The 24,345-nt window shown below is 41.5% G+C and overlaps 2 protein-coding genes across 5 annotated transcripts in view; both read right to left on the bottom strand.

Moving 5' to 3' along the window:
* Window positions 1-24,345, bottom strand: part of LOC108618173 (uncharacterized) — a 57,465-nt gene that overhangs the window by 30,488 nt on the left and 2,632 nt on the right. The window lies entirely within an intron of this gene.
* LOC149267965 (uncharacterized) lies at window positions 1,123-2,034 on the bottom strand. Of its 2 annotated transcripts, none has more exons than XM_089474210.1 (2): window positions 1,909-2,034; window positions 1,123-1,836 (listed from the first exon to the last, which is right to left on the bottom strand). In XM_089474210.1, the coding sequence occupies exon 2, from the start codon at window positions 1,651-1,653 to the stop codon at window positions 1,306-1,308; it is 348 nt and encodes a 115-aa protein (XP_089330336.1). In that variant the 5' UTR covers window positions 1,654-1,836; window positions 1,909-2,034; the 3' UTR covers window positions 1,123-1,305. The 2 variants fall into 2 exon arrangements, with proteins under 2 accessions (XP_089330336.1, XP_089330337.1); XM_089474211.1 differs by having other exon boundaries at window positions 1,123-1,661; window positions 1,909-1,984.

Raw genomic sequence — 24,345 nt, 5'->3', positions numbered from 1 at the left:
GCGCGCTTGCTCGCATAATTAACAATAAAAAATTTCGAACACATTTTGACACAATTTTAATAGTCAATAAAAGTTTGAGGGGAGCGATTCGTGAACAGGAGCGCCGTCAAAAGTGCCAACAACAACAATCACATTGTTGCTGCTGTTGTTGTTGTTGTTGTTGAGAGCGACAATGTTAATGTGGCCATTGTTCGAGTTTTTTGTTGCTGTTGTTGTGGACAAATCGATAAACAGCTCAATTAGCATTTTTGATCTTAAAACGCCCAACCCAAGCCAGCTCCGGACCCTTTGCCACTTTCCCCGCTCGACTACAGAAGCGAATCGCTTCAATTGGATGCGGAGCGGCGGCTGTCGTTGAGTTTGAGGTAAGTCGTGGTCGGGGGGTGGCGCTGGAGTTCACAGTGAATGGTAATCATAAATAAAGCCATAACAAATAACAAAAAAAAATTGAGTTCAATAATAAATTTGTATGCTCGCCTCGTAACGCCGCACAATTATGCAAAATGAGCTGTCAAACTTGGCAATTGACAGTTACAAGTTCGAAAATGGAAATTAAAAACTTTTCAACTTGACTTTCAACTGCGATTGCCTGAGCTGGGGCATGGGAATTGTAACGACAACAACAACGACAACAACAATAACCAAATATTGTTAGCCATAGGAGAGCTGCATAATGACACGCACTGTCTGCTGCGGACAGACGGCGCTTCAATCAGCAGATAGACTATCAAAATAGCTAATATAGAATATAATAAGCTAGCAATTGCTTCTCCGTTCACTTCCTCATTTCTTGTTATCGAGCTAATGCACTGCATCTCTGTCTCTCTCACTCTCGTTACCATTAAATGCTGAACAGCGACTTATCTATCTCTCCTTACAACTCATATTCCGCTGCTTACTGCTATAGCAACTACCATATCTAGCTATATACCAATCTCCCCCTCTCTCTCTCTATCCCTCTCTCTTACACTTTCATTTTCTTTGGCTACATGGGCAGCACTCATTCACTCGCTTGACTCTCGATGCTTGGCTTCCCGCTCACTTGTATTTCCTTTGCAATCAGCACTTTGTTCCCACTGGAATTCCAGGACGACTCGCTCGGATCTCAGAGACTTATCACAATCATAAATTGCTGTATGTGCATATGTTTATTTGCTTTTTACATGTGTATTTAGTATACTTTTCAAAGTTAGTGGATATAGTTGATATATGTACGCCAATCGTCTATAGGTATAGGGTATAGGTTTCATTCTTCTTTACTTTAACCGATCATTCAATGGGGATGTAACGCCAAGTGGATGCCGCCTAGTCTTCATTCTGCTTTGCCTCGTCTGTGACTTCCTCATCTTTCATGTCCTCGCTGACAGACGGCTTTGTGGACGGAATGAAATCGCCGGCTGGCTCGTCCAACTGGGCCCCCGGCATGATCTTCTGATAATTCTCCACACTGAGAGTCTGCATGCCCTGCAGGGCAGTCACAGCAGTAGTAGCCGTATTGAGGCTGCCCAGGAAATCCTCAATAGATGTGAACCGCATGCCAATGCGACGAGTTGTGTTGTCCTGCTCCACTTCCGACTCGTCACTGGAGCAGCTTGAGCTTGGGAACGGCGCAGCATCCATCTGGGGAAACTCCTTCTGAGTGCTTTCATCCATTCTATTTTCTTTTTAAAAACAAAAACCAAAAAAAAAAAAAAAAAAAAAGCTAAATAAAATATTGCTGCGTTGCGACGACGACTGATATTGCCCTTTCTATGGCCACGTAAACAACAGTATATTTCGATTTTATGAATTGTTAACAATATCACAGCACGACGAATCTGGCCTTTGAAAATTTGACTGTCCAAATACAACGAAAAAAAAAATTGAATAAATAAATAATTTGTTTGCTTTTAATTTAATTTCCTTTACCGTATAACGAGTCGGCTCGTATAGAAGTTGACTGAGATCAAAGCTTACTTGACCTAGGAACATGCCTTTATCGATGACATTGTACCACAGGCTGCTAAGATCTAGGACATTCAAATAGTTAAGGTATATATATACAGAGAGAGAGAGAGAGAGAGAGAGAGAGAGAGAGAGAGAGCGACAGAGGAAGAGGGAGACATATTTGAGCACACAGTGACATCAAAATCTTGGCTATAGGATATAAATGTATAATGTTGCTGGAGTGGAATCGAAGGCGGTGGAGTGGAAGTCGAAGAGTTATTTCAATAATTCAATCACGTGTTATCGAATAATTGAATAAGTCATCGTGTCGAGCGACACAAATTTAATTTCAATACGCAGAACGTTTAACGTTTAACGAACGGGCGACAGCGTCAAAGACATTGCCGATTGGGGCAGGAGGAGGCATTAACCGGTGCCGAGAGGGGCAAGACTCAGCTACGTAGACGGAACCGCTGTGGCAGCCAGGCAAACGCAGAGACACAGACAGAGAGAGAGGGAGAGGGAGAGAGGGAGAGAGGGAGAGACAGAAGCAGAGACAGCGGCAGGCAGGCAGGCAACGTGAGTGATTGTCGCAAAAGCTCAAAGGCAACGGCTACAACTCTTCGAATTGTACTGATTTTTATTTATTTTATGTTTGAACCGAAACGCTTATGGAATTCCAAATGAAATCCGACTGCGCCCCGCCGCACTAGCGGAGCACAGCAGATACAATATAGACCAGTTATTCGCTTAGCCCCCGCCAATTGGCAATTGGTGTGGGAAAAAGTTGTCGTCTCTTCTTCACTACACACAATTGCTAACAGGCGTGGCAAATTTCCATTTGCCCATTTGCATGTCCAACTTCAACCTCAACCTCAACTTCAGCTGGTCGCGATCCCGATCGAATTTTAAACATTGCCCCACACCAAACATCGTCTACCTTGAACTTCAAAAAAGTCTCCGCGTTCATTGATAAATCGCCCATGACACTAGCAACTCCCTGCAGTTGACCCAGAAAATAATAACAAATGGTATTATTTGATACTCGACAAAAGTAAAAGTGTGTGTGCCTGTGCCTGTGTGTGTGTTTATGTGTGTGTGTGAGAAGACCGTCTGGTATGCTACTCAGAATGAAAGGCTAGGAAAGTGTTTCCAATTTAGACTTCCTCAAAATGAAAGTTTTTTGGAATATAATTATTATATAAAGCTTATAATTAAATAGGAATAAAAATTTGTAATACCAATCATATTAATAAATTCAACTACAATATTAATTTCTTGAAAATAAAATTAAAATATACAATTTTATATTTATATGTACAATGCACAAAGAGGAATTTCTTATAAAATAAAATCAAATTAAAATATATGTATATAATTCAAAATAAGCAATATTTAAAATAAAATAAATTATAAATATAATTAAAAAAAAAAAAAAAAAAAAAAAAAAAAAAAAAAAAAACAGAAAATAATAATAAATTTTGTTTTAAATATATATATATATTTGTTTTCTGTAAAAAATTTAAAAATTTAAATAATAAGATAAAAAAGGATATATAAAATCTCTTTTGTTGTTTATATATATATATATATATATATATATATATTTATTTATTTAATTATTTATATCCAAATATCATTCGAAGCTAAAACTAAAACGAGAGAGAAGGAGAGAGAGAGAGAGAGAGTGTGTGTGTGTTTGAGATAGAAAGAGGGGAGTAGCTGTGGTGGTTCAGACTCAGTTCCAGTTCCAATATCTACATAGTTTTAACGATTGTTAATCGATAGCTGTAATGGTTGTTTCTCACTTCTCTAAGAGACTCAGAATTGAAATCACGCTTTTCTTACGCGCTAATAAAATATGCAATAAGATTGAATCTGCATTGTGTTTTATACTTAACAGTTAATGTGGCACAGCCACATGTGTGGCACTTAACCAAAAATATCTTGGAAAATATCGAAAAATCAAATGTGTGTTTGCTTTCATAAATGTCCGGCAAACAGGGAGCAGAGAGCAGAGAACAGAGAACATCCTCACGTAAACTGGGGCGAGAACTGACCTACAGGACACGTTGAGGAATGCAACCAGTCAATCGACTAATCGCCCAAATCAAACAACCAATTAATCGGCCAATCAGGCAGCCAGTCGGACAGACAGCTCGTCTGCTGGACAGTCAGTCGTCAGTCAGTCAGTCTGTTGAATTCGATAGATTTTTGACATTCTGGTGTGTTCGATGAGCTCGTTGAACTTGGATTTTCTCATTCACACGCTGCTGTCCGTGGGAGAAAAATGTGAGTGTTGGATCTGGTGCTTCTTCTTCTTTTTCGTCGGCTTGTTGCTGTTGTTGGTTTTGTTTGGTTTTTTGGGGGCCAAAATTTGCACTGATTGGCCTCGGTTAGCCTGCTTAAACAAATCAATACGAAAACGATGCAAATGGCAAAAAGCATGTCAACAATGCTGGCGAGTAATTGGCAGACTGCTGGCCAGGCAATCAACCAAAAGGAGCAGCAGGAGCTGGCCCTGATGACGTCCACTGTGATGTTGATGATTGCATTTTGAATCTGGCCAAGAGAGCGAGAGCACAAAAGAGAGAAAGAGAGAGAATGTGTGATAGCGATCGCCGTCTCTGTTGCCGCCAAAGTGCAGCTAAACATCTGGAGCAGAGGCAATGCCAAATCGCCGCCCAACTGTCCAACTGTCCCAAGCAGGTGATCAGTGATCTTTGCCGACGCGCCCAGCGCTCAATTGTGGCTGGCAGAGCGGCCAAGGGGGGGGGGGGGGGGGGGGGGGGCAGTCGGAGGGCGAGAAGCATGCAGTTGTGGCTTTGATCTGTCACCGCTTGACCGCTTACCGCTTACCAATCGAATCACGGCTGGCGCGCGAGCACCACCAGATAAAATTATTGAAATTACATTGGCAAGACGCCGCAACGTCGATCAGCGGACAACAGCTGCGATCTGTTGCAGTGCACCGCGAGCAGCGTATGGAACATTCAGCGATCTCTTTGAGCTAACGCGACACGATCGCTAACACTTTGGCTGAGCTGAGAGAAAGATCCGGATCCGCCTGAGCTTCAGCCGCAGCCAGAGCCAGAGCCAGAGTCAGAGCCAGAGCCTGAGCGGCAATAATTATCGCTTTTAGTTTCAACTTGGCCTGTCAATGTAATTCCAAAAATGTCGTCAGTGTCGCGTTGTACTTGTGTAGTAGCTCATCAGGGCCATGGCCCAGGCACCCAGAGCTGGAATCCAGCTTTTGATCGGTACTGTGATTCGATTTTTCTGCCGCTTTAGTCGCCTGCCTTCTCTACCTGGCCGCCGCTTCTCTCCGGCTGTGCTTCTCACTCGTTTTTAAAATGTAATCATCATTAAAATATTTATGGGCCTTCTCTCGCTCTAACCAACGACGGCATGCGCAACACCCAGGCATATGGCCGGGCCAGGCTTGGGTCAACGCAATCCCGTCAGTTAGTTGGGACAAAACTGTGGACGGCTTGTAATGACCATACATAGCAATTGGTTCTCACGTTCGGCGAAGAAGCGCTGCCAATTTGGCGTCATCGTTGTCACAGTCGACCGACTTGCAGTTGCTAGTTGGATTCAGTCGGGAAGCATACTCAGTCAGCCAGTCAGGCAGTCAGCCAGCCAGTCTGCCAGCATTGGAGTTGTCTTTTGTCACCTGTGCGCTACGAATTAACAGAACGTAACCAGACAAGTAGCTGCGCGACCACAGATCATTGACCACAGATCAAGCAATCAAATCAACAACAACTCAGTGCAGAGAGTGAGAACGAGAGCCAAAGTGAATTAATCCAAATGGCAAGCGAATGCATACTTCATTGATATCAGCTTGATGACGATGCTAGGATGCGCGCATACGAAAGCTCCTGCCTGAACTTGCGCTGAATAGCTTGACACTTAAACTCCTGCCTGAGCTTGCTTTGCATAACTTAACTGTCAAGGAAAACTTTGGGTTTCTAGTCGTTGCAGTTCAGTCAATTATTATACTGCTGCATGTTTAAATTAAGAAATGAAAACTTTAAAAGCACATTAATTTCATTTATTTGCTACCAGTCGAAAACTTCAATTCAGATTGCTTTAGATTGATCTTAGCATTGAAGTCGTTTGGTTTACATATATCACTCTGCTTCTTATTCAAGTTGAGTAAAGGCAGCTTTTAAGCACATGCATCATACATCACTTCAACTTAGAAAATGCACAATAAAAGCTCTGCCTTAGCCTATACCTATTAATTATTGCAGCTGTGAAAACAGAAAAGCTTTTATATTAACTTCAAAGCACATTGAAGCTTAATTGAATACGATCGACATTTCTAAACTCAAGTGCTTTCAACTTGTATAAATGAAACAGCTCTTCACAACTTAGCATAGCTTCATCAAAAACTATAAATAAGATACATCACGCTCTTTCTTTGACAACATTTTATAGCTCAAATTTGGAAAAATAGAGAAAGAAGTATTTAAAAATGTTCTAAAATATATAAAGCTGATTGATTGATTGAAATTGAATGAATGAGATGCATATCCAACTGCAAATGCATAAAGTAACAGAGAGATAAAGCAAGAGGGAGAGAGAAGTATAGCTAATTGACATCATTCAATTAAGCTATATTTAACCAATATATGCATATTTCACACGTTTCAGTGGCGACCACCCCTGACAACTTGTTCTACCTGCTGGCCAATGTGCTGACGGCTCGCAGGCCAGGTCCAAATGACGCCGCTTCGAATTGACTGTTCATCGGGCCGTTTCACTGTCATTACCATGGCCAATGGCATTAGCCATTGGCTGGGCATTGGCTGGGCATATCTGCTCGTAGTCGCAGTCCAAGTGGAAGTCGAAGTCGAAGTCAAAGTCAAAGTCAAAGTCGTCTGCCTCCTGGCTGCCTGACTGACTGACTGACTGACTTGTCATGTGTGGCATATGTAGCCTCAACTCAAATGCGGCTGTGGCAGCTGTTGCCGTTTATCAATTATGACAAATCTTTGCGCATGCGTGGCCAGCGTCGCAGCTATTTTTATAAACTTTTCTAAAGTGTTTGCCCTGCCATACGGCAATATGAATGTGTGTACGTGTACGTCTGTGTGTGCTTCGAACTGCCCTCCCTCCGACCAAGTTGTGGTCGTCTAGCTTGCGCCTTGCTATCCCCTGCGTTCGTGTTTCGTTTTAATTTGTAATTATTTCTTGAGCGTTTTTGCTCGTCTGGTGCCCCTGCTGCTGCTGCTGCTGCTGCTGCTGCTGCTGCTGCTGCTGCTGCTGCTGCTGCTGCTGCCTCTTCTTCTTCTACCACTACACATAATGTTTATTATCATCTTGTATAATTTCAAACGATTCATACATACATATACCCATATATGTACATATGTGTGTATATATAGTGTTGTGGCTCTGCACACTTTGTTGCTTTTTTCGAACTTCATTTGCGCTTCGGTTCGGTGAAAAATAAATTAAGTAGCTGAGCAAAAAGCTGCCTGGCGGCTTTGGCCATCATTACAACAACAACAATGATAATAATAGCAGCAACAACAACAACAACAGCAACAACTACAACTATAACAACTAGCTGCAATTAAGAGAAGTTGTCGTCGTTTCACTGAAGCTGTCATTGTGCCTGGCTCTGTGCGAGGCGAGCTGAGGCGAATCGGGGCGAGGCGAGTCGCTCGGCTCGGTAACAACGCCCCTTTTTTTTAAGATTTATTAAATGTTCGGTGATTGGAAGCAGTCAACGCAGACCGAGCCCCAACGCAGGGGCAATTGCTCATAATGGCGACCAATGTAAGTACGGCGCACGTTTGCCGAACTAGAGCCTAAGCATCGTATCGCAGATCTGGCAACGCTTAACAGTTGCTGAATTTTAGTGGATGTGTGAATGAATGTTGCGTAGAATAGTAATAGATCATATATACATATATGAATAGCTTGGGTGAATTTAAGTTGCCAAGCTTGAGGTATTCGAGAATCGTATCAAAGATCTGGCAACGTATAGCAGGAGAAAAAATCATGGAAGAAAGTAATTTGAATATTGTATTTTGAATATGAATCATATTCGTGAATGAATTATATGAATGAATAATCCATAATTGATTCATGCTTCTTCTATGATTCTTCTACAGTTAAGCGTTGCCAGATCTCTGATACTGAAAAAATACATCCATTGACTGAGTGAAATGAAATTGGCAAACAGCCCTGAGCTATTCCAAACTCATATAAGAGATCTGGAAGGAATTCATAGATTCATATAGAAAAGGAAATTAAGCATATGTATTATCAAAATGTTAGTGTATATGTGAATGGAATGAATTTATTATTAATATTATTATAATATTTAAAGCTTTATTTAAATGAATCTTAAAAACTAATAAATTATTATTACAAGAATAAGAATAAATAATAAAGGATAATTAATAGTTTATTCATTTTCATGATTTAAATAAAACAAAACAAAAAAAATTATTTGAATATAGAGATTATATATATAATAATAAATTATTATGTATTATTATTTATTATCTATATTGATATATTAAATTAAATTTATAAATATTATATATTAAATTCATCATTTTTAAATTTTATATTTTCACTACATAGAAATATAATAAATGATTATAGATTTATCTATTTATTTATTAATTTTTATTTTTATTTTTTTTTTTAATTACTCCAGTCTGATATAATTCAAATTCCATACCGAATAAATTTTTTTCTCAAATTTAACGGCGCGATGTCATTTGCGGCTAAGAGTGAAGAGCTAAGTGTTTGATGGCTGCTGCGGCCGTCGTGGGCCCCTCACACTCTGAGAGAGAGAGAGAGAGAGAGAGCCCACCTTGCCGCATGACCCACCTGAATTGAAGTCGAACGAGCGATCAGATGCTGCCCACACTCGGCCAGACAGCCGTAGCCACTCAATCAGCAGTTGCTCTGCCAACTTGAAGCCAAATCAGCTGCTACTGTGCAGCAGAGCCACCGCCGTGTGGCTGCTTGAGCGGTGCTGGTGGTGGTGGTGATGGTGGCGGTGGTTGGGCTGCTGCTTCAATGGCTTCAAGGTGCATCAGTCGCAGCAGCTCGAGTCGTTTATTAATTTGGCATATGACAAATTATACGTTGGCCAGCAATTAGAACTGAAATCAACAGACGACTGTGAGGCTTCTGTCGTCTTGGCCTGGCCCTGACTCAGAGACCCGTGTACATTTAGCGCTGATTTAACAAAATTTTCTGCAAGACACGTACAAAAGCTTCGATCTGCCGGGGCCCAGCCAGTGCCAGTGGCAGAGAGCAAGGGGAGTCAGGACCTGAAGGACGAGGTGCATCAACAGACGACAAGTGGCACTTCGGCGCATTAAGAAAATCTGTACAAGTGTCACTTTGGCAGGCCAGCCAGCCAGCCACAGCCAGAGCCAGAGCCAGAGCCAGGGAACTGGACTCGAAGTCGAAGTCGAAGTTGGAGTCGGAGTCGGCAGTCGGTAGTCGGTAGTCGGTCGTCGAGTAGAATTATAACGCCAACGTTGACCAACAGGCAGTCGGGCAGCCAAATGCAATTTCACTGCACAACGAGGATTATAAATCCTCTGCTTGGTTACTTTTCATTTAAGCAGCAGCAGCCAGAAAAAAATAACATACATACATACATATATTCATATATATGTATATATTATTTATACATATATTTATATATATTGCTGGCAGATATTTATTTGAAATTTGTCCAGTCATCGGCATTATTTAATGAGTTGCCAACAGGTTGCTGAGGCCAGGCCAGGCGAAGCCAACCAGAAAATCAGCAGCCGCTGTCGCAGTCGCAGTTGCAGCCGTTCGCCGTTCTGCTTCAGTTTCGGCTGCGATGTGCTGAGTCAGCGCCGCAAACAGAAGCCAACAGGCGCAGTCGGCGCATCAGTCAGCGTCCGCCCGTTCACAGCCACAGCCACATCGAGGTCCAGGTCCATGTCCAGGTCCATGGCCAGGTCCAACCTACGCCTGCTTCCTTGTGAGCCTGCGCCTGCCAGAAGTGTCATGTAAATGCAACTTGTTGGGCGCTGCCATCGCCACCGTCGACGTCGCTGCACTTGACATTGCTGCTGCTGCCGCTGCTACCTCTGCTGCTGCCGCTGCTGCGTCGCAGCGTGTAATGTCAATTTGACAGACAAACTGTCGACCGTTTGAAGCATATTCAGCTACTGTCTACAGTTGCTATCCACCGATTATGATTTGTTTGACTATGCTCCTCTACCATGCAAAAGCCAAGGCATATCTACAGATCGGCGATCGTATAGATGAGCCTGCATTGGCAGCAAATCAAAGAAACTTAAGCTCCTACAGCATTTGCTGGCAAATGAAATACAGTCTTAAGCTTTGACATTTAATCAAGGATATTTAGGAAACATTTATTTATGAATCAAATTCTGAATCAATTAAATAAGCTTTCAAATATATTTTATTTTATAGTATTATTTATTTTAAATAGAAGTTCGAAATGTTCCTAATTAACAATTATTGAATTTTTCTCCTTTAGCTCATTTTAATATATAAAATATTACAATATAGAATATATAAATAAATATGCATACAAAAATGTTTAATATGAAAAACACATCAAAAATTAAACCAAATTTCAATCGATTAAATGTAATAATCGCAACAAAAGGCAGAAATAATCGTGCAACAAAAATACCAATAATTATTTTAGTATAACTTAATTTCGCTGTCAGCTTATTACTCAGTTAAATTTAGCTGCTCGAAGCAGAAAAAAGCTAGCTTTTAAAGCCATTTAAATCTTTCAGAACTGTAAACGTTTTAGTTAGCGCCGCGAGCTGGCCGAATCGAAAGCCGCTGAAGGCATGTGCTGAAATCAAATGCCGAATGGAATCTGGAGGCTGACTGGCTGGCTGGCTGGCTGGCTGGCTAGCTGGGATGGATGGATCTCGGGTCTTGGGTACCTCTACTGGCTGGCTGGCTGGCTGCCACAGCTACTTCAACTTGAGGCGCAGACAAAGTGCTACTTCACATGCTTAGAGGCACGCAGATTACACTTGTATACACACACTCGGGCAATGCACACGATATAGTACATACCTATACAAACACAAACACACACACACACACACATATGTGTGTATACACAAATAAGTATAGATGTGTGTGCCTGGCGTTGGCATCCACAGCATTCAATAAAGAATTTTTGCGATTTTTATCTTGCGCGCGCCTTGCCGCGTCACCCGAACACAAAAATATACAGATACAGATACGAAATACGAATATATGTATGTAGGTGTGTATGTATGTATGTATGTACATAAATACAAGCCAAACGATGTTAGTGTTCGGCTGCTGCCCCTTTGCTTAATACTCATAATTGATTAAAAAGAAAATTTCCATGGCATTTATGCGTACCACGCCACTCACACACAATGTGGAGTTGTTGACAGCCCCCAAGAAGGAAGACGCGGAGAGCTCAGCTGTGCCATGGTCCATGGCTCTGCCAGTGGCTCAAGACTGGAGTTTGTTCTTTGGAAGTAGTTGTCGAAATGTTTTTATTTGTTATCGATTAATCGCTTGAATCAACAGCCAGCAGTCAGTTGTACAGTGGCAGTTGTCTGTCTCCCTCTCTCACACTCCTTGGCCCGTTTTGTATCTGTAAGATACGCACATTCACAATCTGAAATGCTCATATACCCATATGCGTATCCGTATCTGTGTATCTGTATCTGTATCTGTATCTGTATCTTTTGCATGTCGACCTCTCTGGACTGGAAATGTTGCTGTGTAATTGTTTTGAAGTTTGCCTCAAAGATTGGTAGCAACAGCAGGCCAACTGCCTGTCAGCCAGACTCTCGACTCTCGACTCCCGATTCCCAACTCTTGGCTCTCAACAAATGTGGCTCTCAGCCAGCAGCCAGCAGTCAGCAGCGAGCAGAAGCCGGCAGCCGGCAACCAGCAACAAAATTCTGCATCTGACTAAACTCGAGATTTGCGCTGCTGTCAAATTCTGATTGATCGATTGTTTGCACACGTTTTTATGAGCTTTCTTCTGCAGCGCATTTATTGAGTATTTTATTAATTTCAACTGATCGATGAGCCATTGCCTGGTGGCAGCAGCTGCCCCACCACCAGCCTATGCCACCGCTGCTCCACAATTATCCACGGACCTGCTACAGTTAACTCTGCAGTGGGCGGGTCCACGTTCGATTGAAAGCGTGTCGAAAGCGACAAGTACGGCGCCCTACATGACTGACACAACAAGGTCATACAAATAACCACTGGCTGCAGCTTTTAGCCAATTGACGGGCTATGAATATACCCTAGAAAAAGACAAAAATTTCTTCACTCAATAGTGAAGCGATTCCAACTGATATTTCATATACAATTGGAAGACAGAGAGAGTTGAGAAATTAATATTCCAGAGCTGAAGATTGCAGAATGTTACAGACTCTAAAAAAATTTAATTAGAGACTAGAGAAATATGAAATATTTAAAAATATATATATATGTAAATGTCGTTAAATATAAAGATAAATATTTTACTAAATATTTTACCTAAATAGAATGTATTTAATAAAAATAGCAATACTATTTCCGTAGAAAAATATTCAGTAATAAATAAAATAAAATTTAAAATAAAAAGTAAATAAAAAAATAAATTAAATAAATACGAGCGAATTTAAGATAAATAAAAAATGTTTATATGGACAACAAATACGTCTATAATCTACAAAAATAAAAAACTCTTAATTAATTAATTAAAATCACGAAATTTCATTTATTACAAACAACAAAAATTAATAAAATACACATGAAACTATATTTAAAATTTGAAGACCCTAGTCCATAAAGTGTATAAGATATCATTTTGTAACTGATATTCGAAAAGGTTTTTATCGGAAACAAAAAATTTGAAGTTTTGATTTTTTAATAAAAAAAAAACTCGATCTACAAAACACTAGAAGAAAAATTCAAGTATCCAGCTCTTATAACTTCTGAGATCGACGCGTTCGCACAGATGGATAGACAGACATGACTAGATCAACTCATTTCGTCGCTTTGATTAAGAATATATACACTCTCTGTTACATACATTTCCACATTTTCACAAAACAATTATACCCTGTTTTTTTCCATTTTAAAATTGTAAACCTTTTTCAGATATTCCAATAAAAACTTACTGAATAAACAATATTTCTGTTACAGCATATATGTACATATTTTTCAGCTATTTCTGCTAAGATGAGACTTTCCTTATAGATAGTATTTATACACACATATTATTAGTTTAGTCAAAAGCCAATCGATTGCAGTCCAGTTTTCCGCTCATTTAATGCTCAATTTCCTTCTCGACAAATAAAACACTCACACACACACAACACTTCCATGGAATAGAAGTAGAGCTCGTTTAATGATATGTGACTTCCTAGCATTTCAGACTCTGTTTATCAATTGGCACTCGGGCAGCGCTAGCTTTTTGGATCTGCTCTTCTGCGAACTGATTGATTTCGATTGTGGACATATTCTACGAAGTTTGGCTACCAGTTGACAGCGTTTTGTTAGCCGACCCCCACTTGTCTCACGTGTCGATGGGCGCACAGATAACGGATGAGCTGCAGGCCCCGCTCGCGCTCTCCTCTCATGCCCTGCACAGTGGGGCACAGCGTTTGGAATTAGATCGAATTATGTTGGGTCTGCTGTAGTTTGAAGCTTCCGAAACGACATAAAATATAATAGTATTTACTGAGGAGTCTCGTTTTTGTTGTTGTTGTTGTTGGTGTTCTTTTTTTCGGTGTCAGTGTCTCCCGCTAAAAAAAACGCGGAAAAACGTATTAAATACAAATTTCCTGGTAATAAAACAGAGACACAGTCGCAGATGGGCCCGGCGTGGACAGGGGGCAGTCAAGGGGCTACCAAATAAAGAAATAAATCTTTACGCCCGAAAAAAGAAGACAAATACAAAAACAAGTGACCAAGGGCCAGACAGAGATGGCACTAGAGTGGGAATTAAACAGATCTTACATCGAGTGACTAACTGCTGTGCCCATCGACAACCGAAGGCTTCAGACGATGCTGCTGCTGCTGCTGCTGCAGTTGTTGTAGCGCGATTTGTGCCTTTTGCCTTTATTGTTATTTTTGTGTATTTCTTGTATCAGCGTGTAAATCTCGCTCACACACACAGTCCGCCAGATGAAATACGGAGCTCAGCATCTCTCGCTCTCTGTGCTCTGCGCGTCGGCTCAACTCGACAGAATTTTTATTGGAAATCTGTACGTAGAAGTAGTCATCATCATCATCATCATCATCAGCAGCAGCAGCATGATCAGCATGATTATGATTATCATGATTATCATCATCATCAACAGCAGCCGCAGCCCGCAGCCACAGCCAAGGCTTGTTCCTTGTATTTGGTTTTTGATTATTTTATTTATACTTTACTTTTTACTTTATTTTTTATTTATTTATTTATTTTTTTTTTTCGTTTCTGTTTCAGATGCATATCTCAAAGCGCGTTGGCAATAAAAATATATATGAGCTGTTGATGACTGCATATAAAAATGATTCGAAACAGGCACAAAAGTACAAAGAAACACAAAAAGAAACCCTCGAGTGATGTGATATACAGATGTATGTCGAGTCTCTGACAGCGCCGCAACTGCAACTCGACTCTCTGCAGCAGCAGCCGCAGCAGCAGCAGTCGCAGCATCCCAGATCCTGACAAGCGCCATAAAATGCCATAATCTGTAGTCTTCAGTAATGCATCTATATATGTATGTATGTATATATATGTACATATATGTGTATAATCATAATATGTATATGTATAAAAGATAAAGCCAGACTAACAATAGCCTAAGCTATCGTTATATGATTGAGATCTAAATTGGCTTAAAATATATACATTATATTATATTATATTTGATAGCTTCCCAGCCTGTTTCTAACCAAGCTGAAATCAATTTTAATTAAAATTTGACTTTTAAGTAAATCTTAAACAATTTCGATGATTTTTGCCTGAAATCTCAACAGAGCTTCAAGCGAGTGAAAGTGAAATTTTAATGTTATCAATTAAAGAAAAAAAAATTTTGTTTAATTTAAATATTTTTGGCATGAAATAAGAGCTGCTTAAAGTTGAAAAAATAAAAATAAAAATAAATAAATAAATAAATAAAATAAATTAATAATAATAATAAAAAAAATATGAAATATAAAATATTTTAGTTCTTAAATATTTAAAAAGAATTTGTGTATGAAAAATAAGTTAGAATGAATCTCAATATTCGGCTGAACTATAGCTATAACTCTAAAATAGCCATAGCTAAAAACCATACTCAGATCTATACTTGTACTGCTCCCAAAGACTTCTGAAGATAAATTAAGCCCATCTATGGCAATGTCAGCTTTAGGCCATAATTTGATGGCCAATTGGAGCGCCAATTGGTAATGGAGAAGTAGTGTGTGTATGCAGAATGCATTTAATTGCTATAATTTTTCAATTGTAACAAAAGACATCAACGACAAAGCAACAACACAACAGCGCACAAAAGGCGAATGCGAAACTCGTCAATTGTGAATTGGGATTGTGAATGTGCAGGCGAATGCAACGAGCCATTTAGCCAGGTGGGTGAGCTTGTGTGAATGTGTGTGTGTGTATGTGTATGAAGATTTCCTGAAATCAAATCTAGCAAATCAAACCGAAAACCAAAAACCAAAAGCCAAACACCAAACACCAAACTAACCCCAGCCGATGGGCAAACTGATGCGCATCGATGTCAGCAAAAACTAAACGAAATGCCAGCACATTGCGTAGGACGTGGCCAGAAGGGGCGGGCGGGGGCTGTGCAGGTCTGGGCTGGGCTTGGGCTTCGGGGGCTGGGTCGCACAGGCGCCGGAGCGTGCCATCAATATGGCAAACGACGACAAACGCAAATTTAGAAACGACTGAGTGACTCTCTCAACGCGACGGCATTGAACAGAAGCCGCAGTCGAACAGTCAAAGCTGGAGCTGAAGCTGAAGCTGAAGCTGACGCTGAAGCCTTAGCTCAGCATTTAGCTGCCCCAGCTACAGCTGTAGATACGGCCGCAACTATAGATACAAATAGAGACTCAGCTACAGCTGCAGACACAGATATGGCAAGTAAAAGTGGACTAGTTGAGCATGACAGACTGTGAGATACCTATTACCATATTTCATCTTTAAACTTTTAAATATAGTTGTAATAATTATTTTCAAATGAACCTTTGTTGTATACTGCAATTTAGATATTTACAGATTAATCAATAATCGATTGCTATCGATTAATTTAATCTGTTCGTATCGATTTACTTATGTGTCAACTCACTGTAAGGGAATCTATTATAAGCGTAGATCTATGTGTATTTGTATATATCGATTGTTATCGATTAATCAGCTCATATCGATTTACTTACGGGTCAACTCTTTGAAAGTGAATTTGTTGTAAGCGTATATCTATGTATATCTGCATATATCGATTGTTATCGATTAATTTAATCAGTTCATATCGATTTAGTTATCGATCCACTCAGTGATAGTCATTTTGTGGTAGCATATATATATCATTGGCTATATGTATATCTCTGGCTTCTATCTGTTTGGATCACGCCCTTCGCTTGGCTCGTAATTAGTACAGGGTATCTATGCATGCTTATAAATGGGTCGGCCTTGCTGCTGCTGCTCAGCCAGCACTTGGTAGCTGGCAGCTGGGTGTACAATTACCTTAACGCATCGACAATTATACGAATGGTTGGCCGCCCCACAAAAGGGGGCAAAGCCGACGACGTTGGAGATGAGCATGAGGAAAGAGGAGAAAGAGACACAGGCGGCGGGGGTGGCTGGGGCGGCGGCCAACCCATCAGGTGCGATATGCGATACGCAGCCGGGCGGCCGAGACAATTGCGCCACGACGTTGCGACTGGGCGCCCAAGAAGATTGTTAGTCAGTCGGACGGTAAGTCGCTCAGTTCTTCAGTTTTTCAATTGTTGCCGCTGCCACTGCCGCCTCCAGCAAGAACAACAAAACGAGAAGGAAGGCCAACAACAACAGCAATAGCAAAAAAAAAACATAACAAAACGCCCCAAAAACACTTTGGCCTGCTGGGCACGGGACATGTGTAAGATGTGCGCGACTGTGTGTCTGTGTGTGTGTGTGTGTGAGTGGGTGTGCGTGTGTGCCATAAGTAATTTGGGGGCGTCGTGGAAGGTATTGACACCGCCAACAATGACTGCGACAACGACAACAGCGATAATGTTGCTGAAGACGTTGGCAACGCGGGCGCATCTGATTGCCTTGCGGTTTTAATTGTAGCGCACAGTGGGACAAACCCTGTGAAATGTGGTGGAAGAGATGGACGTTGCCAGGAGCTGAGACAGTTTTCAATAAGTGATGCGGTATGAAAGGAAGTACCCAAAAGTAGCAACAGTTAATCAAGGCAGCGATTCGATGGGCAAATTATATTTTGGAAACTAAGTTTTTTGCTGGGAATATATACCTAAATATGTACACATAGCATATAGATACATATGTACAAGTAAATGAAAATGATTTCTAAATAAAGCCAAGCATTATGTTGTAAACTCTTAGCACTTTCAGGAGCAGCAAAAGGACGTGGTAAAAGAATCTTTGATAGGCCTCCCTTAAGACTTTAAGCAGCAATCACAATAATTCGTCTACTAATACAACCTATTCCTTATTGCTATAATGTTATTCACAAATATTTTTCCACTACGAATTTTTAAGCGTCATTCTTTGAAATTTATTGGGAATATTATGAGTTCAAAGAAAACTCATCTGGTGTACATGATGCATATTTTATATATTACATTTATACGTACATATCTTTAATTTCATAATGTCTATACCACTATGCTCTCCCGCTAGCTCTCTCTCAGTCTCTCAGTCTCTCTCTCTATCTCTCTTTGGTGCCACTTGCTATGATTTGCGCGGTCTTCCAGCTTTCTTAGCAGGGCTTCACTTTATCAGGCGGCGACCAACTGATTGACACAGCCCAGCCAAGTGCTGAAGGCACATCACACGCACACACACTCACACACATACTTGAACATATGTGCATATGTATGTGTGTTCAGATTGGATTAAATTGTATTGAAAAGTTTTAGAACGCTCAAGTGAAAGAGACAGCGTGCCGGCCAGGGGTTGGGCTTTGTTAGTGTGTGGAGGGTGCTATGGTGTGCGTGCGTGTGTGTGGCAAAGGATGCAGGCTCTATTTACTTTTTAATTGGCAAAATTAATGCAATGCATTGAAATGAAGCCCATCGAGGCAATGGATGCGTCACGCCGAGTGGGCGGAGGGCAGGCAGCCAGGCAGGCAGGCAGCAAGACAGTCAGGCCAAAATTGAAACAGAAGCCGGGAGGAGCTGAGCTGAGCTGCTTGGTGGTTCGATGGCTCAGTGGCTCAGTTTACTCGCTGGCATGCCAACGGCACTTCGACGCACTGAGTTGTTGATATTACTCTTCGGTTTGTTTTTAATGCTGTTGTTGTTGTTTGTTTGGTTTTTATTTTTATTTTTTTGTGCTTTTGTTATTATTTGTTGCTGTTGTTTTTTGTAATTCTTAGAAATTCAATTTTCAACTTAAAACCGCCGCCAGCCGACGCCCGACAACTGCTGCCCGCCGCTGCCCCACCAGCCAGCTGGCGGTCCCAGTTCGGGTGCTCCGCTCTACAAGTGATTAAGTGAAAACAACAACAATAATGAGAAGAGGAAGAAGAGCAGCAACCCCAGAGCTGGAAGCACATGCAAAAAAAAAGAAGAGACTAAGACTAAGACAACGAAGAAGAGGAAGAGACCAAGAACTTGGCGGCTTCACGGTTTTGATCCATTCGCATAATATAATGATGATCATGACGATCATGAGGAGCGAACGCTGGCATTGGCATTGCGCCCCCGCCCGCCCTCAGGCCGCTGCTGCCGCTGCTGCTGCAGCCATCGAGTCCACTCCACTCCACCACCAGTCAGCCAGTCAGCCAAGTCAGTCACACATATTGAAATAATTATTATCTGCATTTCGAGATCAACACGCCAAACGGAGCCGAACCAGTCCGGGACGATGGCAACTCCAATTCCAACTCGAACACCGACTGCGACCACGACCGCGACTGCGACTGCGACTGCGACTGCGGCCTCAATTTGAAGGCCATAAAAAATCAACGCATATTGCACACTGTCAAAGACATCAACCAGGGCATCCTCCTACAGCCGCCACGGCCCCTTCTCCACCCTTGTGATTACTTTTTGGAGTTTGAGCATGAGCCACCCAGCAGAGCAGACAATGCACAGCTCATTAGCAGCAGCCAGGCCCTTGGCCTCCACTGTAGTCCTGATGTCCTCTGCACTCTCACATCTCTCTCTCTCTCTCTCTCTCTGACTCTGTCTCGCCTAGAGTCAGGCATAAAAAAGGCACAAGTGATAATCCTTTGACAAAGGCTGCAGCTCCCTCCAAAAAAAAAAAACTTGCGAGATTTCGCGCATTTCGGCACACGCAATAAAGGCGAAGAAAGCAGCCCTACAACAACAACAATAGCAGCAACAACAACTACAACAAGGTGAGCCAAAGCTGAGTTTTAAACGTGAAGCAGAGCCTCTGGTTAAATGCTGAACGTAATTCCCCCAGGAGTTGCAAAGGCATGACAACAATCAGATTGCCAGGCTCGACGCTCTGCAGCCTCCGCCACCGCCACCGACCCCCGCCCCTGCCTGGTCGTCTCAGCCGGCGTGTAATGCGACGTGTTTGCCTCAATTCGAGCATATGAAAACGGTTTATTTTGCTCGATTAAGTCGCCCGCTTTTGAAATGCGAGTGCCATGCAAAAAGCAAAAGCAGAAAAAAACGAAAGAAATATTAAAAAGAAAACGAGCCCAGCCCAAAATACAAAAAAAAAAAAAGAAAACAAAAATGCGAAATCAAAAAGAGATTTGCGGGGGCGAGATTTGTCGCACAGGAAGCTGGCGAGCGACAGGAAGCAATAAAAAATCCAAATTGGATGCCAACTATTGAAAATCGTTTGCCTGCCAATTTCCTTTGAGCCGGGCGCTGACAATAGATTAACCATTTAAGCTGTGCGAATGAGAGACGTGTGACAAAGGCCGCAACGGGAAGAACGTGTGAGAGATGGAGTATAAGAAAGAGAGTTAATGAGTGAGAGAGAGAGAGAGAGAGAGAGAGAGAGAGAGAGAGAGGGAGCAGGAAGATTTAGCGTCAAAGTTCTCTGAAATACATCCATATAAATCCTTTATTAAGGTGTTCTATTGATACCAGCCGAACGTCTTAGAAACAATATCCTTCAAACTACATAAGTGCATAGATTATATATTGCTAGCTCACAAAGCTTAAGTGGGTATATCATTCAGCTTAAGAAATCTGTCGAGCCATAAACAATATTTTTGTAAAACGACAAAAGATCTTAAAAGATAAAGCTAGAGATCAGGTAAAGCAAATCAATCTGTTTATACATAGCCAATTTACTCTGACTCATAATATTTATAGCTCTATCAACATATCGATATTGTGTGGAGATCTATCGATCTATAAATACAAAACCAATATACTCTTATCAAACAGATGAACAAGTATTATATATGAGCGGTACTTGTAGAATTATATATGTAAAACCAATATGCTCAAACACATAAACCAATAACCAACAAAAATACTACTTGTAGCTCTATCGATAAATCGATTATATGATAAATCGACATCAATCAATATTGTATACGATAATTGTAGCTATATATATCAATATATCGATATATAACAAATATACTCTATAGAAAGACATGCACACTTGTAGCTCCAGCGATAACCAATATACTCCTTTTCACTCTTGAACAGGTATCACTGTCCTGTCGATAGTTGCCCAAGTCATTTTGGTTCGTAAATGATTTTTTGCATTCTATCTACATTCCTTTCTCTTTCTTGGGTCTCACGCATCGGCATTTGGGCCGGCCAAGTCAATGGCAGATTCCAAAAATTCGATAACATTCGAGAGCCGTAAAACTCACGGAGCTACCAGCTGCCGGCGATCAATTGCAGTTACGAGCGTAACAAGTCGTAAAACTTTCACCGATAAACCGATTAGCATCAATGACGCTGGACGCTCTGAATTTCACTCAATGGACCACAAATCGAACTTCCCAAAATGGCAATAAAAATCCAGCCAGTACAGGTAGTAGTACTACCACCGACAGTAGTCGCAGTAGCAGTAGCTGGCCCATAGTTTTACGATCATCATAAACTGAACGGAAAGGTTTCAATTACGCTCGGGCCCTGAGACCAGGCGATAGATAGCATCTATTTGGCAACTACGTCCAGTCCAGACAGTAGCTGGGCATAAAAACCATTTCGTTTGCGCACATAAAATCATGTTTTATCTGCAGACTTTTTCCAATCTTGATGACTGTATTAGTTGTCATCCGAAATATGAAAATGCAGGGAGAAAGAGAAAGATCAATTAAGTGATATTTGGTTTTCCCTAAAGAAGTTCAGACTTGAATGTGAACATCTAGCTAGGCAAAGAACTTCTGTATAGGACAGAGCTTTCTTTGATTTGTTTAGCTGAATCAGAAATTTTAAAGATATTATAGCAAGATCAAAGAAATTATCTATATCTCTGACGATCTAAATTCCTTAACAATAATATAATAATATTTTCAATTGAATATTTCATGAATTTTTGTATACAAATTTCAACAGAAAAATCTGCAAAATTGTTTTTGTTGCTCGAACTGCTTCGATCTGTGGCATGCACCAAGTGGGACTCCATAATGCGTGCCACCGCCGCCCACACAGATAGGCAGACAGACTGAGCGAGAGAGAGAAAGAGGGAGGGTGGGACAGCAGTGGGAGAGAGAGAGAGGCCGAATGGCGGCGACTAACGCCCCGTGAGCCAAGGCGACAATATTTATAACCCTGTGTGGCGCGTCTCAATTCATTTGGCTCTATATATGATTATAGCAACGGGTGTACACGGCACCGAGTACTGCGTCTCGTCTCTATCTTTGGACTTTGCCACAGACTCTGGCTGGGATTGTGCCTGGGACTGGGACTGGGACTGCCTGTGCCAGTGCCTGTGCCTAAGTGTCTGCCACCTACGTAAGCGTATAATTCGTTTAGCGTCAGCAGCAGCAGCAACAGCAACAACAACAACAATACAGAACTTAATCAGTCACTTTAACACCAAGAGCAGTTGCCACAGTTGCTGCAGTTGCTGCAGTTGCTGCGAGCTGCCACTTACAACGCACTGCTGCAACTCCAAATGCGTGAGCGTTAAGAACCAAAGATCGGGCATACGTTGATCGCCTGGCCATGCTTCGACTGCGGCTGCTGCTGCTGCTGCTCCGCCTCCTGCTCCTCTGGGTCCCGCTGCCTGTGGCGACTCTGGCGCTGGCGCTGTCATGGTCGATATTGCGTTGACACCAAATTTGCATTAAAATGCAATTGCCGCCAGTTGCAGTCGCTGACTGGCGGCGGCGGCAGCGGCGGGGTAGCTGCATCGTAATGCATCTTTAGTGTCTATTGAGTGGTGCATTAGTCATATAGCCAGACACAACAGCCACAGACAAAGAGAAAAAGAGGGAGAGAGAGAGAGAGAGAGAGAGAGAGGGAGAGCGCCTAGTGACAAGAAGCATATCAATTAAAGCGCAAAAATAGATGCGAAAGCACTCCAAAAAAGCACTTTGATCTTTGCCAACTTTACGATCGCTGGATCGCAGATCTTTCTCTCTTTATACATACATACATACGTACATACATGTACACATTTCCATATTGCGACTCGCACGTCGGACATTCCCCAATTAAAAATAGTTTTGACACTTCGCGAGTTGCGACAATTTTCTTGATGCGCCCGCCGCCCGAGGCAATAAATTAATTACAAAATTGCCAGCTCGGCTCCTGCTGCTGCTGCTGCTGCTGCTGCTGCTGCTGCTGCTGCTACTGCGCATTTAATGGCCATGGCTAGAAATCAAATGTGTTGGCATGTGGGCGTGGGCCAGAACAGGCGGATGGCCAACAAGCTTTGCAGCTCTTCATTTTGGCATCAACTCGAAGTCGCTAAATGTGCGCGAGTGTGTGAGTGTGTGTGTGTGTGTGTGTGTGGGTGTGTGGGTGTCACGTTGACAACAACAACGAAATGAAATTCCAAGGAAAAGGGCACTTGGTGATATTGCAACTCAACCAGTCACCTTTCTCTCCCTCAGTCCCACTCTCCCTCCCTCTTCATCTCTCTCACTCAGTCAGTCAATCTCGCTCTCTCCCTGTGAGGCGCTACCTGCTATTGCTCTTGATCTATGCGCAGCGCTCTTCAGCGGAATGGAGTCTAGTGTTTGCTAGCCTGTTGTTTGTAGACAAGTCGCTCAGTCGCTTAGGCTCGGCTCGAACGCCCCCAGTGCGGTGGCAGCAGCAGCAGCAGCTTTCAATTATTCACACATCATCGAAGGAGCATGCAGGTGGCTGATGCTGGGGGATGAGCGAGCGGGGCTATTCGACTCACGGCAGGTGATGTGAAATTAAAAACGACTGCTGCCAACTTGAAGGCAGCCAGAAACCACTGAGCCACTGAGCCTCCGCGTTATTTATGCCTCTTTCTGCGTATTGTTTCGTTCATGTCAAATTATTGACCCGCGCCAAGCGCTTTGAAATGTTTATGCATTTTCATGACCGAGATGAGCAATTGATAAGTCCGGCTCGAAATTATGAATATGCAAACGCCTCGGACAGTCGGCCAACACAGGCAGCAGCAGCAGCAGCGGCAGCAACAACAACAACAACAAACGGCAGCCAACAGACACCGCCCGCTGTTTCAGAGCCCTCAGTAGACGTTTGGGCCACGTTTACACGTTGACGGAATACAGGCTTAGCCGGCAAAAGAGACAGAGAGAGGGAGAGAGAAAGAGAGGCACATATGTATGTTAAGCTGACAGCTAATATTAAGTCTGTCTTGAACAAAGCTTCGAGTTAGCTCAGAAGATTCAAAAAGACAATACCTAAATTTGCAGTTAGACATATAAGTTTTGAGCCTAAAAACGTGATAATTGTAAATTTGTTCCTATATGATATGCATATTTTAAACTTTGTATATAAATATTTAAATTCGATTTTGTATAGTTTTTATTTTGTAATCTATTTATAATTTTATTATTTTAATTTTTGATTTTCCTTTATTTTTTTATTATTGACGAATTTTTTTATTTTGTAGTCTGTTTAAATTTGTATTTTTAATATATTTTTTTCGTATTTTTTATTTAATCTTATATATTTTTATTTAATTATTACTACGTATTTAATTTATTTATTTTAAATATATTCTTCGTTTTTTTTTTTTTTATAAATCTAGTTAAATATATCCTAAATAAATAAGATACACAAATTCTGCAAATAAAATAAAATAAA

The sequence above is a fragment of the Drosophila arizonae genome, chromosome X (assembly GCF_054131065.1).
Source record: "Drosophila arizonae isolate 15081-1271.41 chromosome X, UAZ_ARI_1.0, whole genome shotgun sequence".
NCBI lineage: Eukaryota > Metazoa > Arthropoda > Insecta > Diptera > Drosophilidae > Drosophila > Drosophila arizonae.
This window is presented reverse-complemented; position numbering and strand designations above follow the sequence as displayed.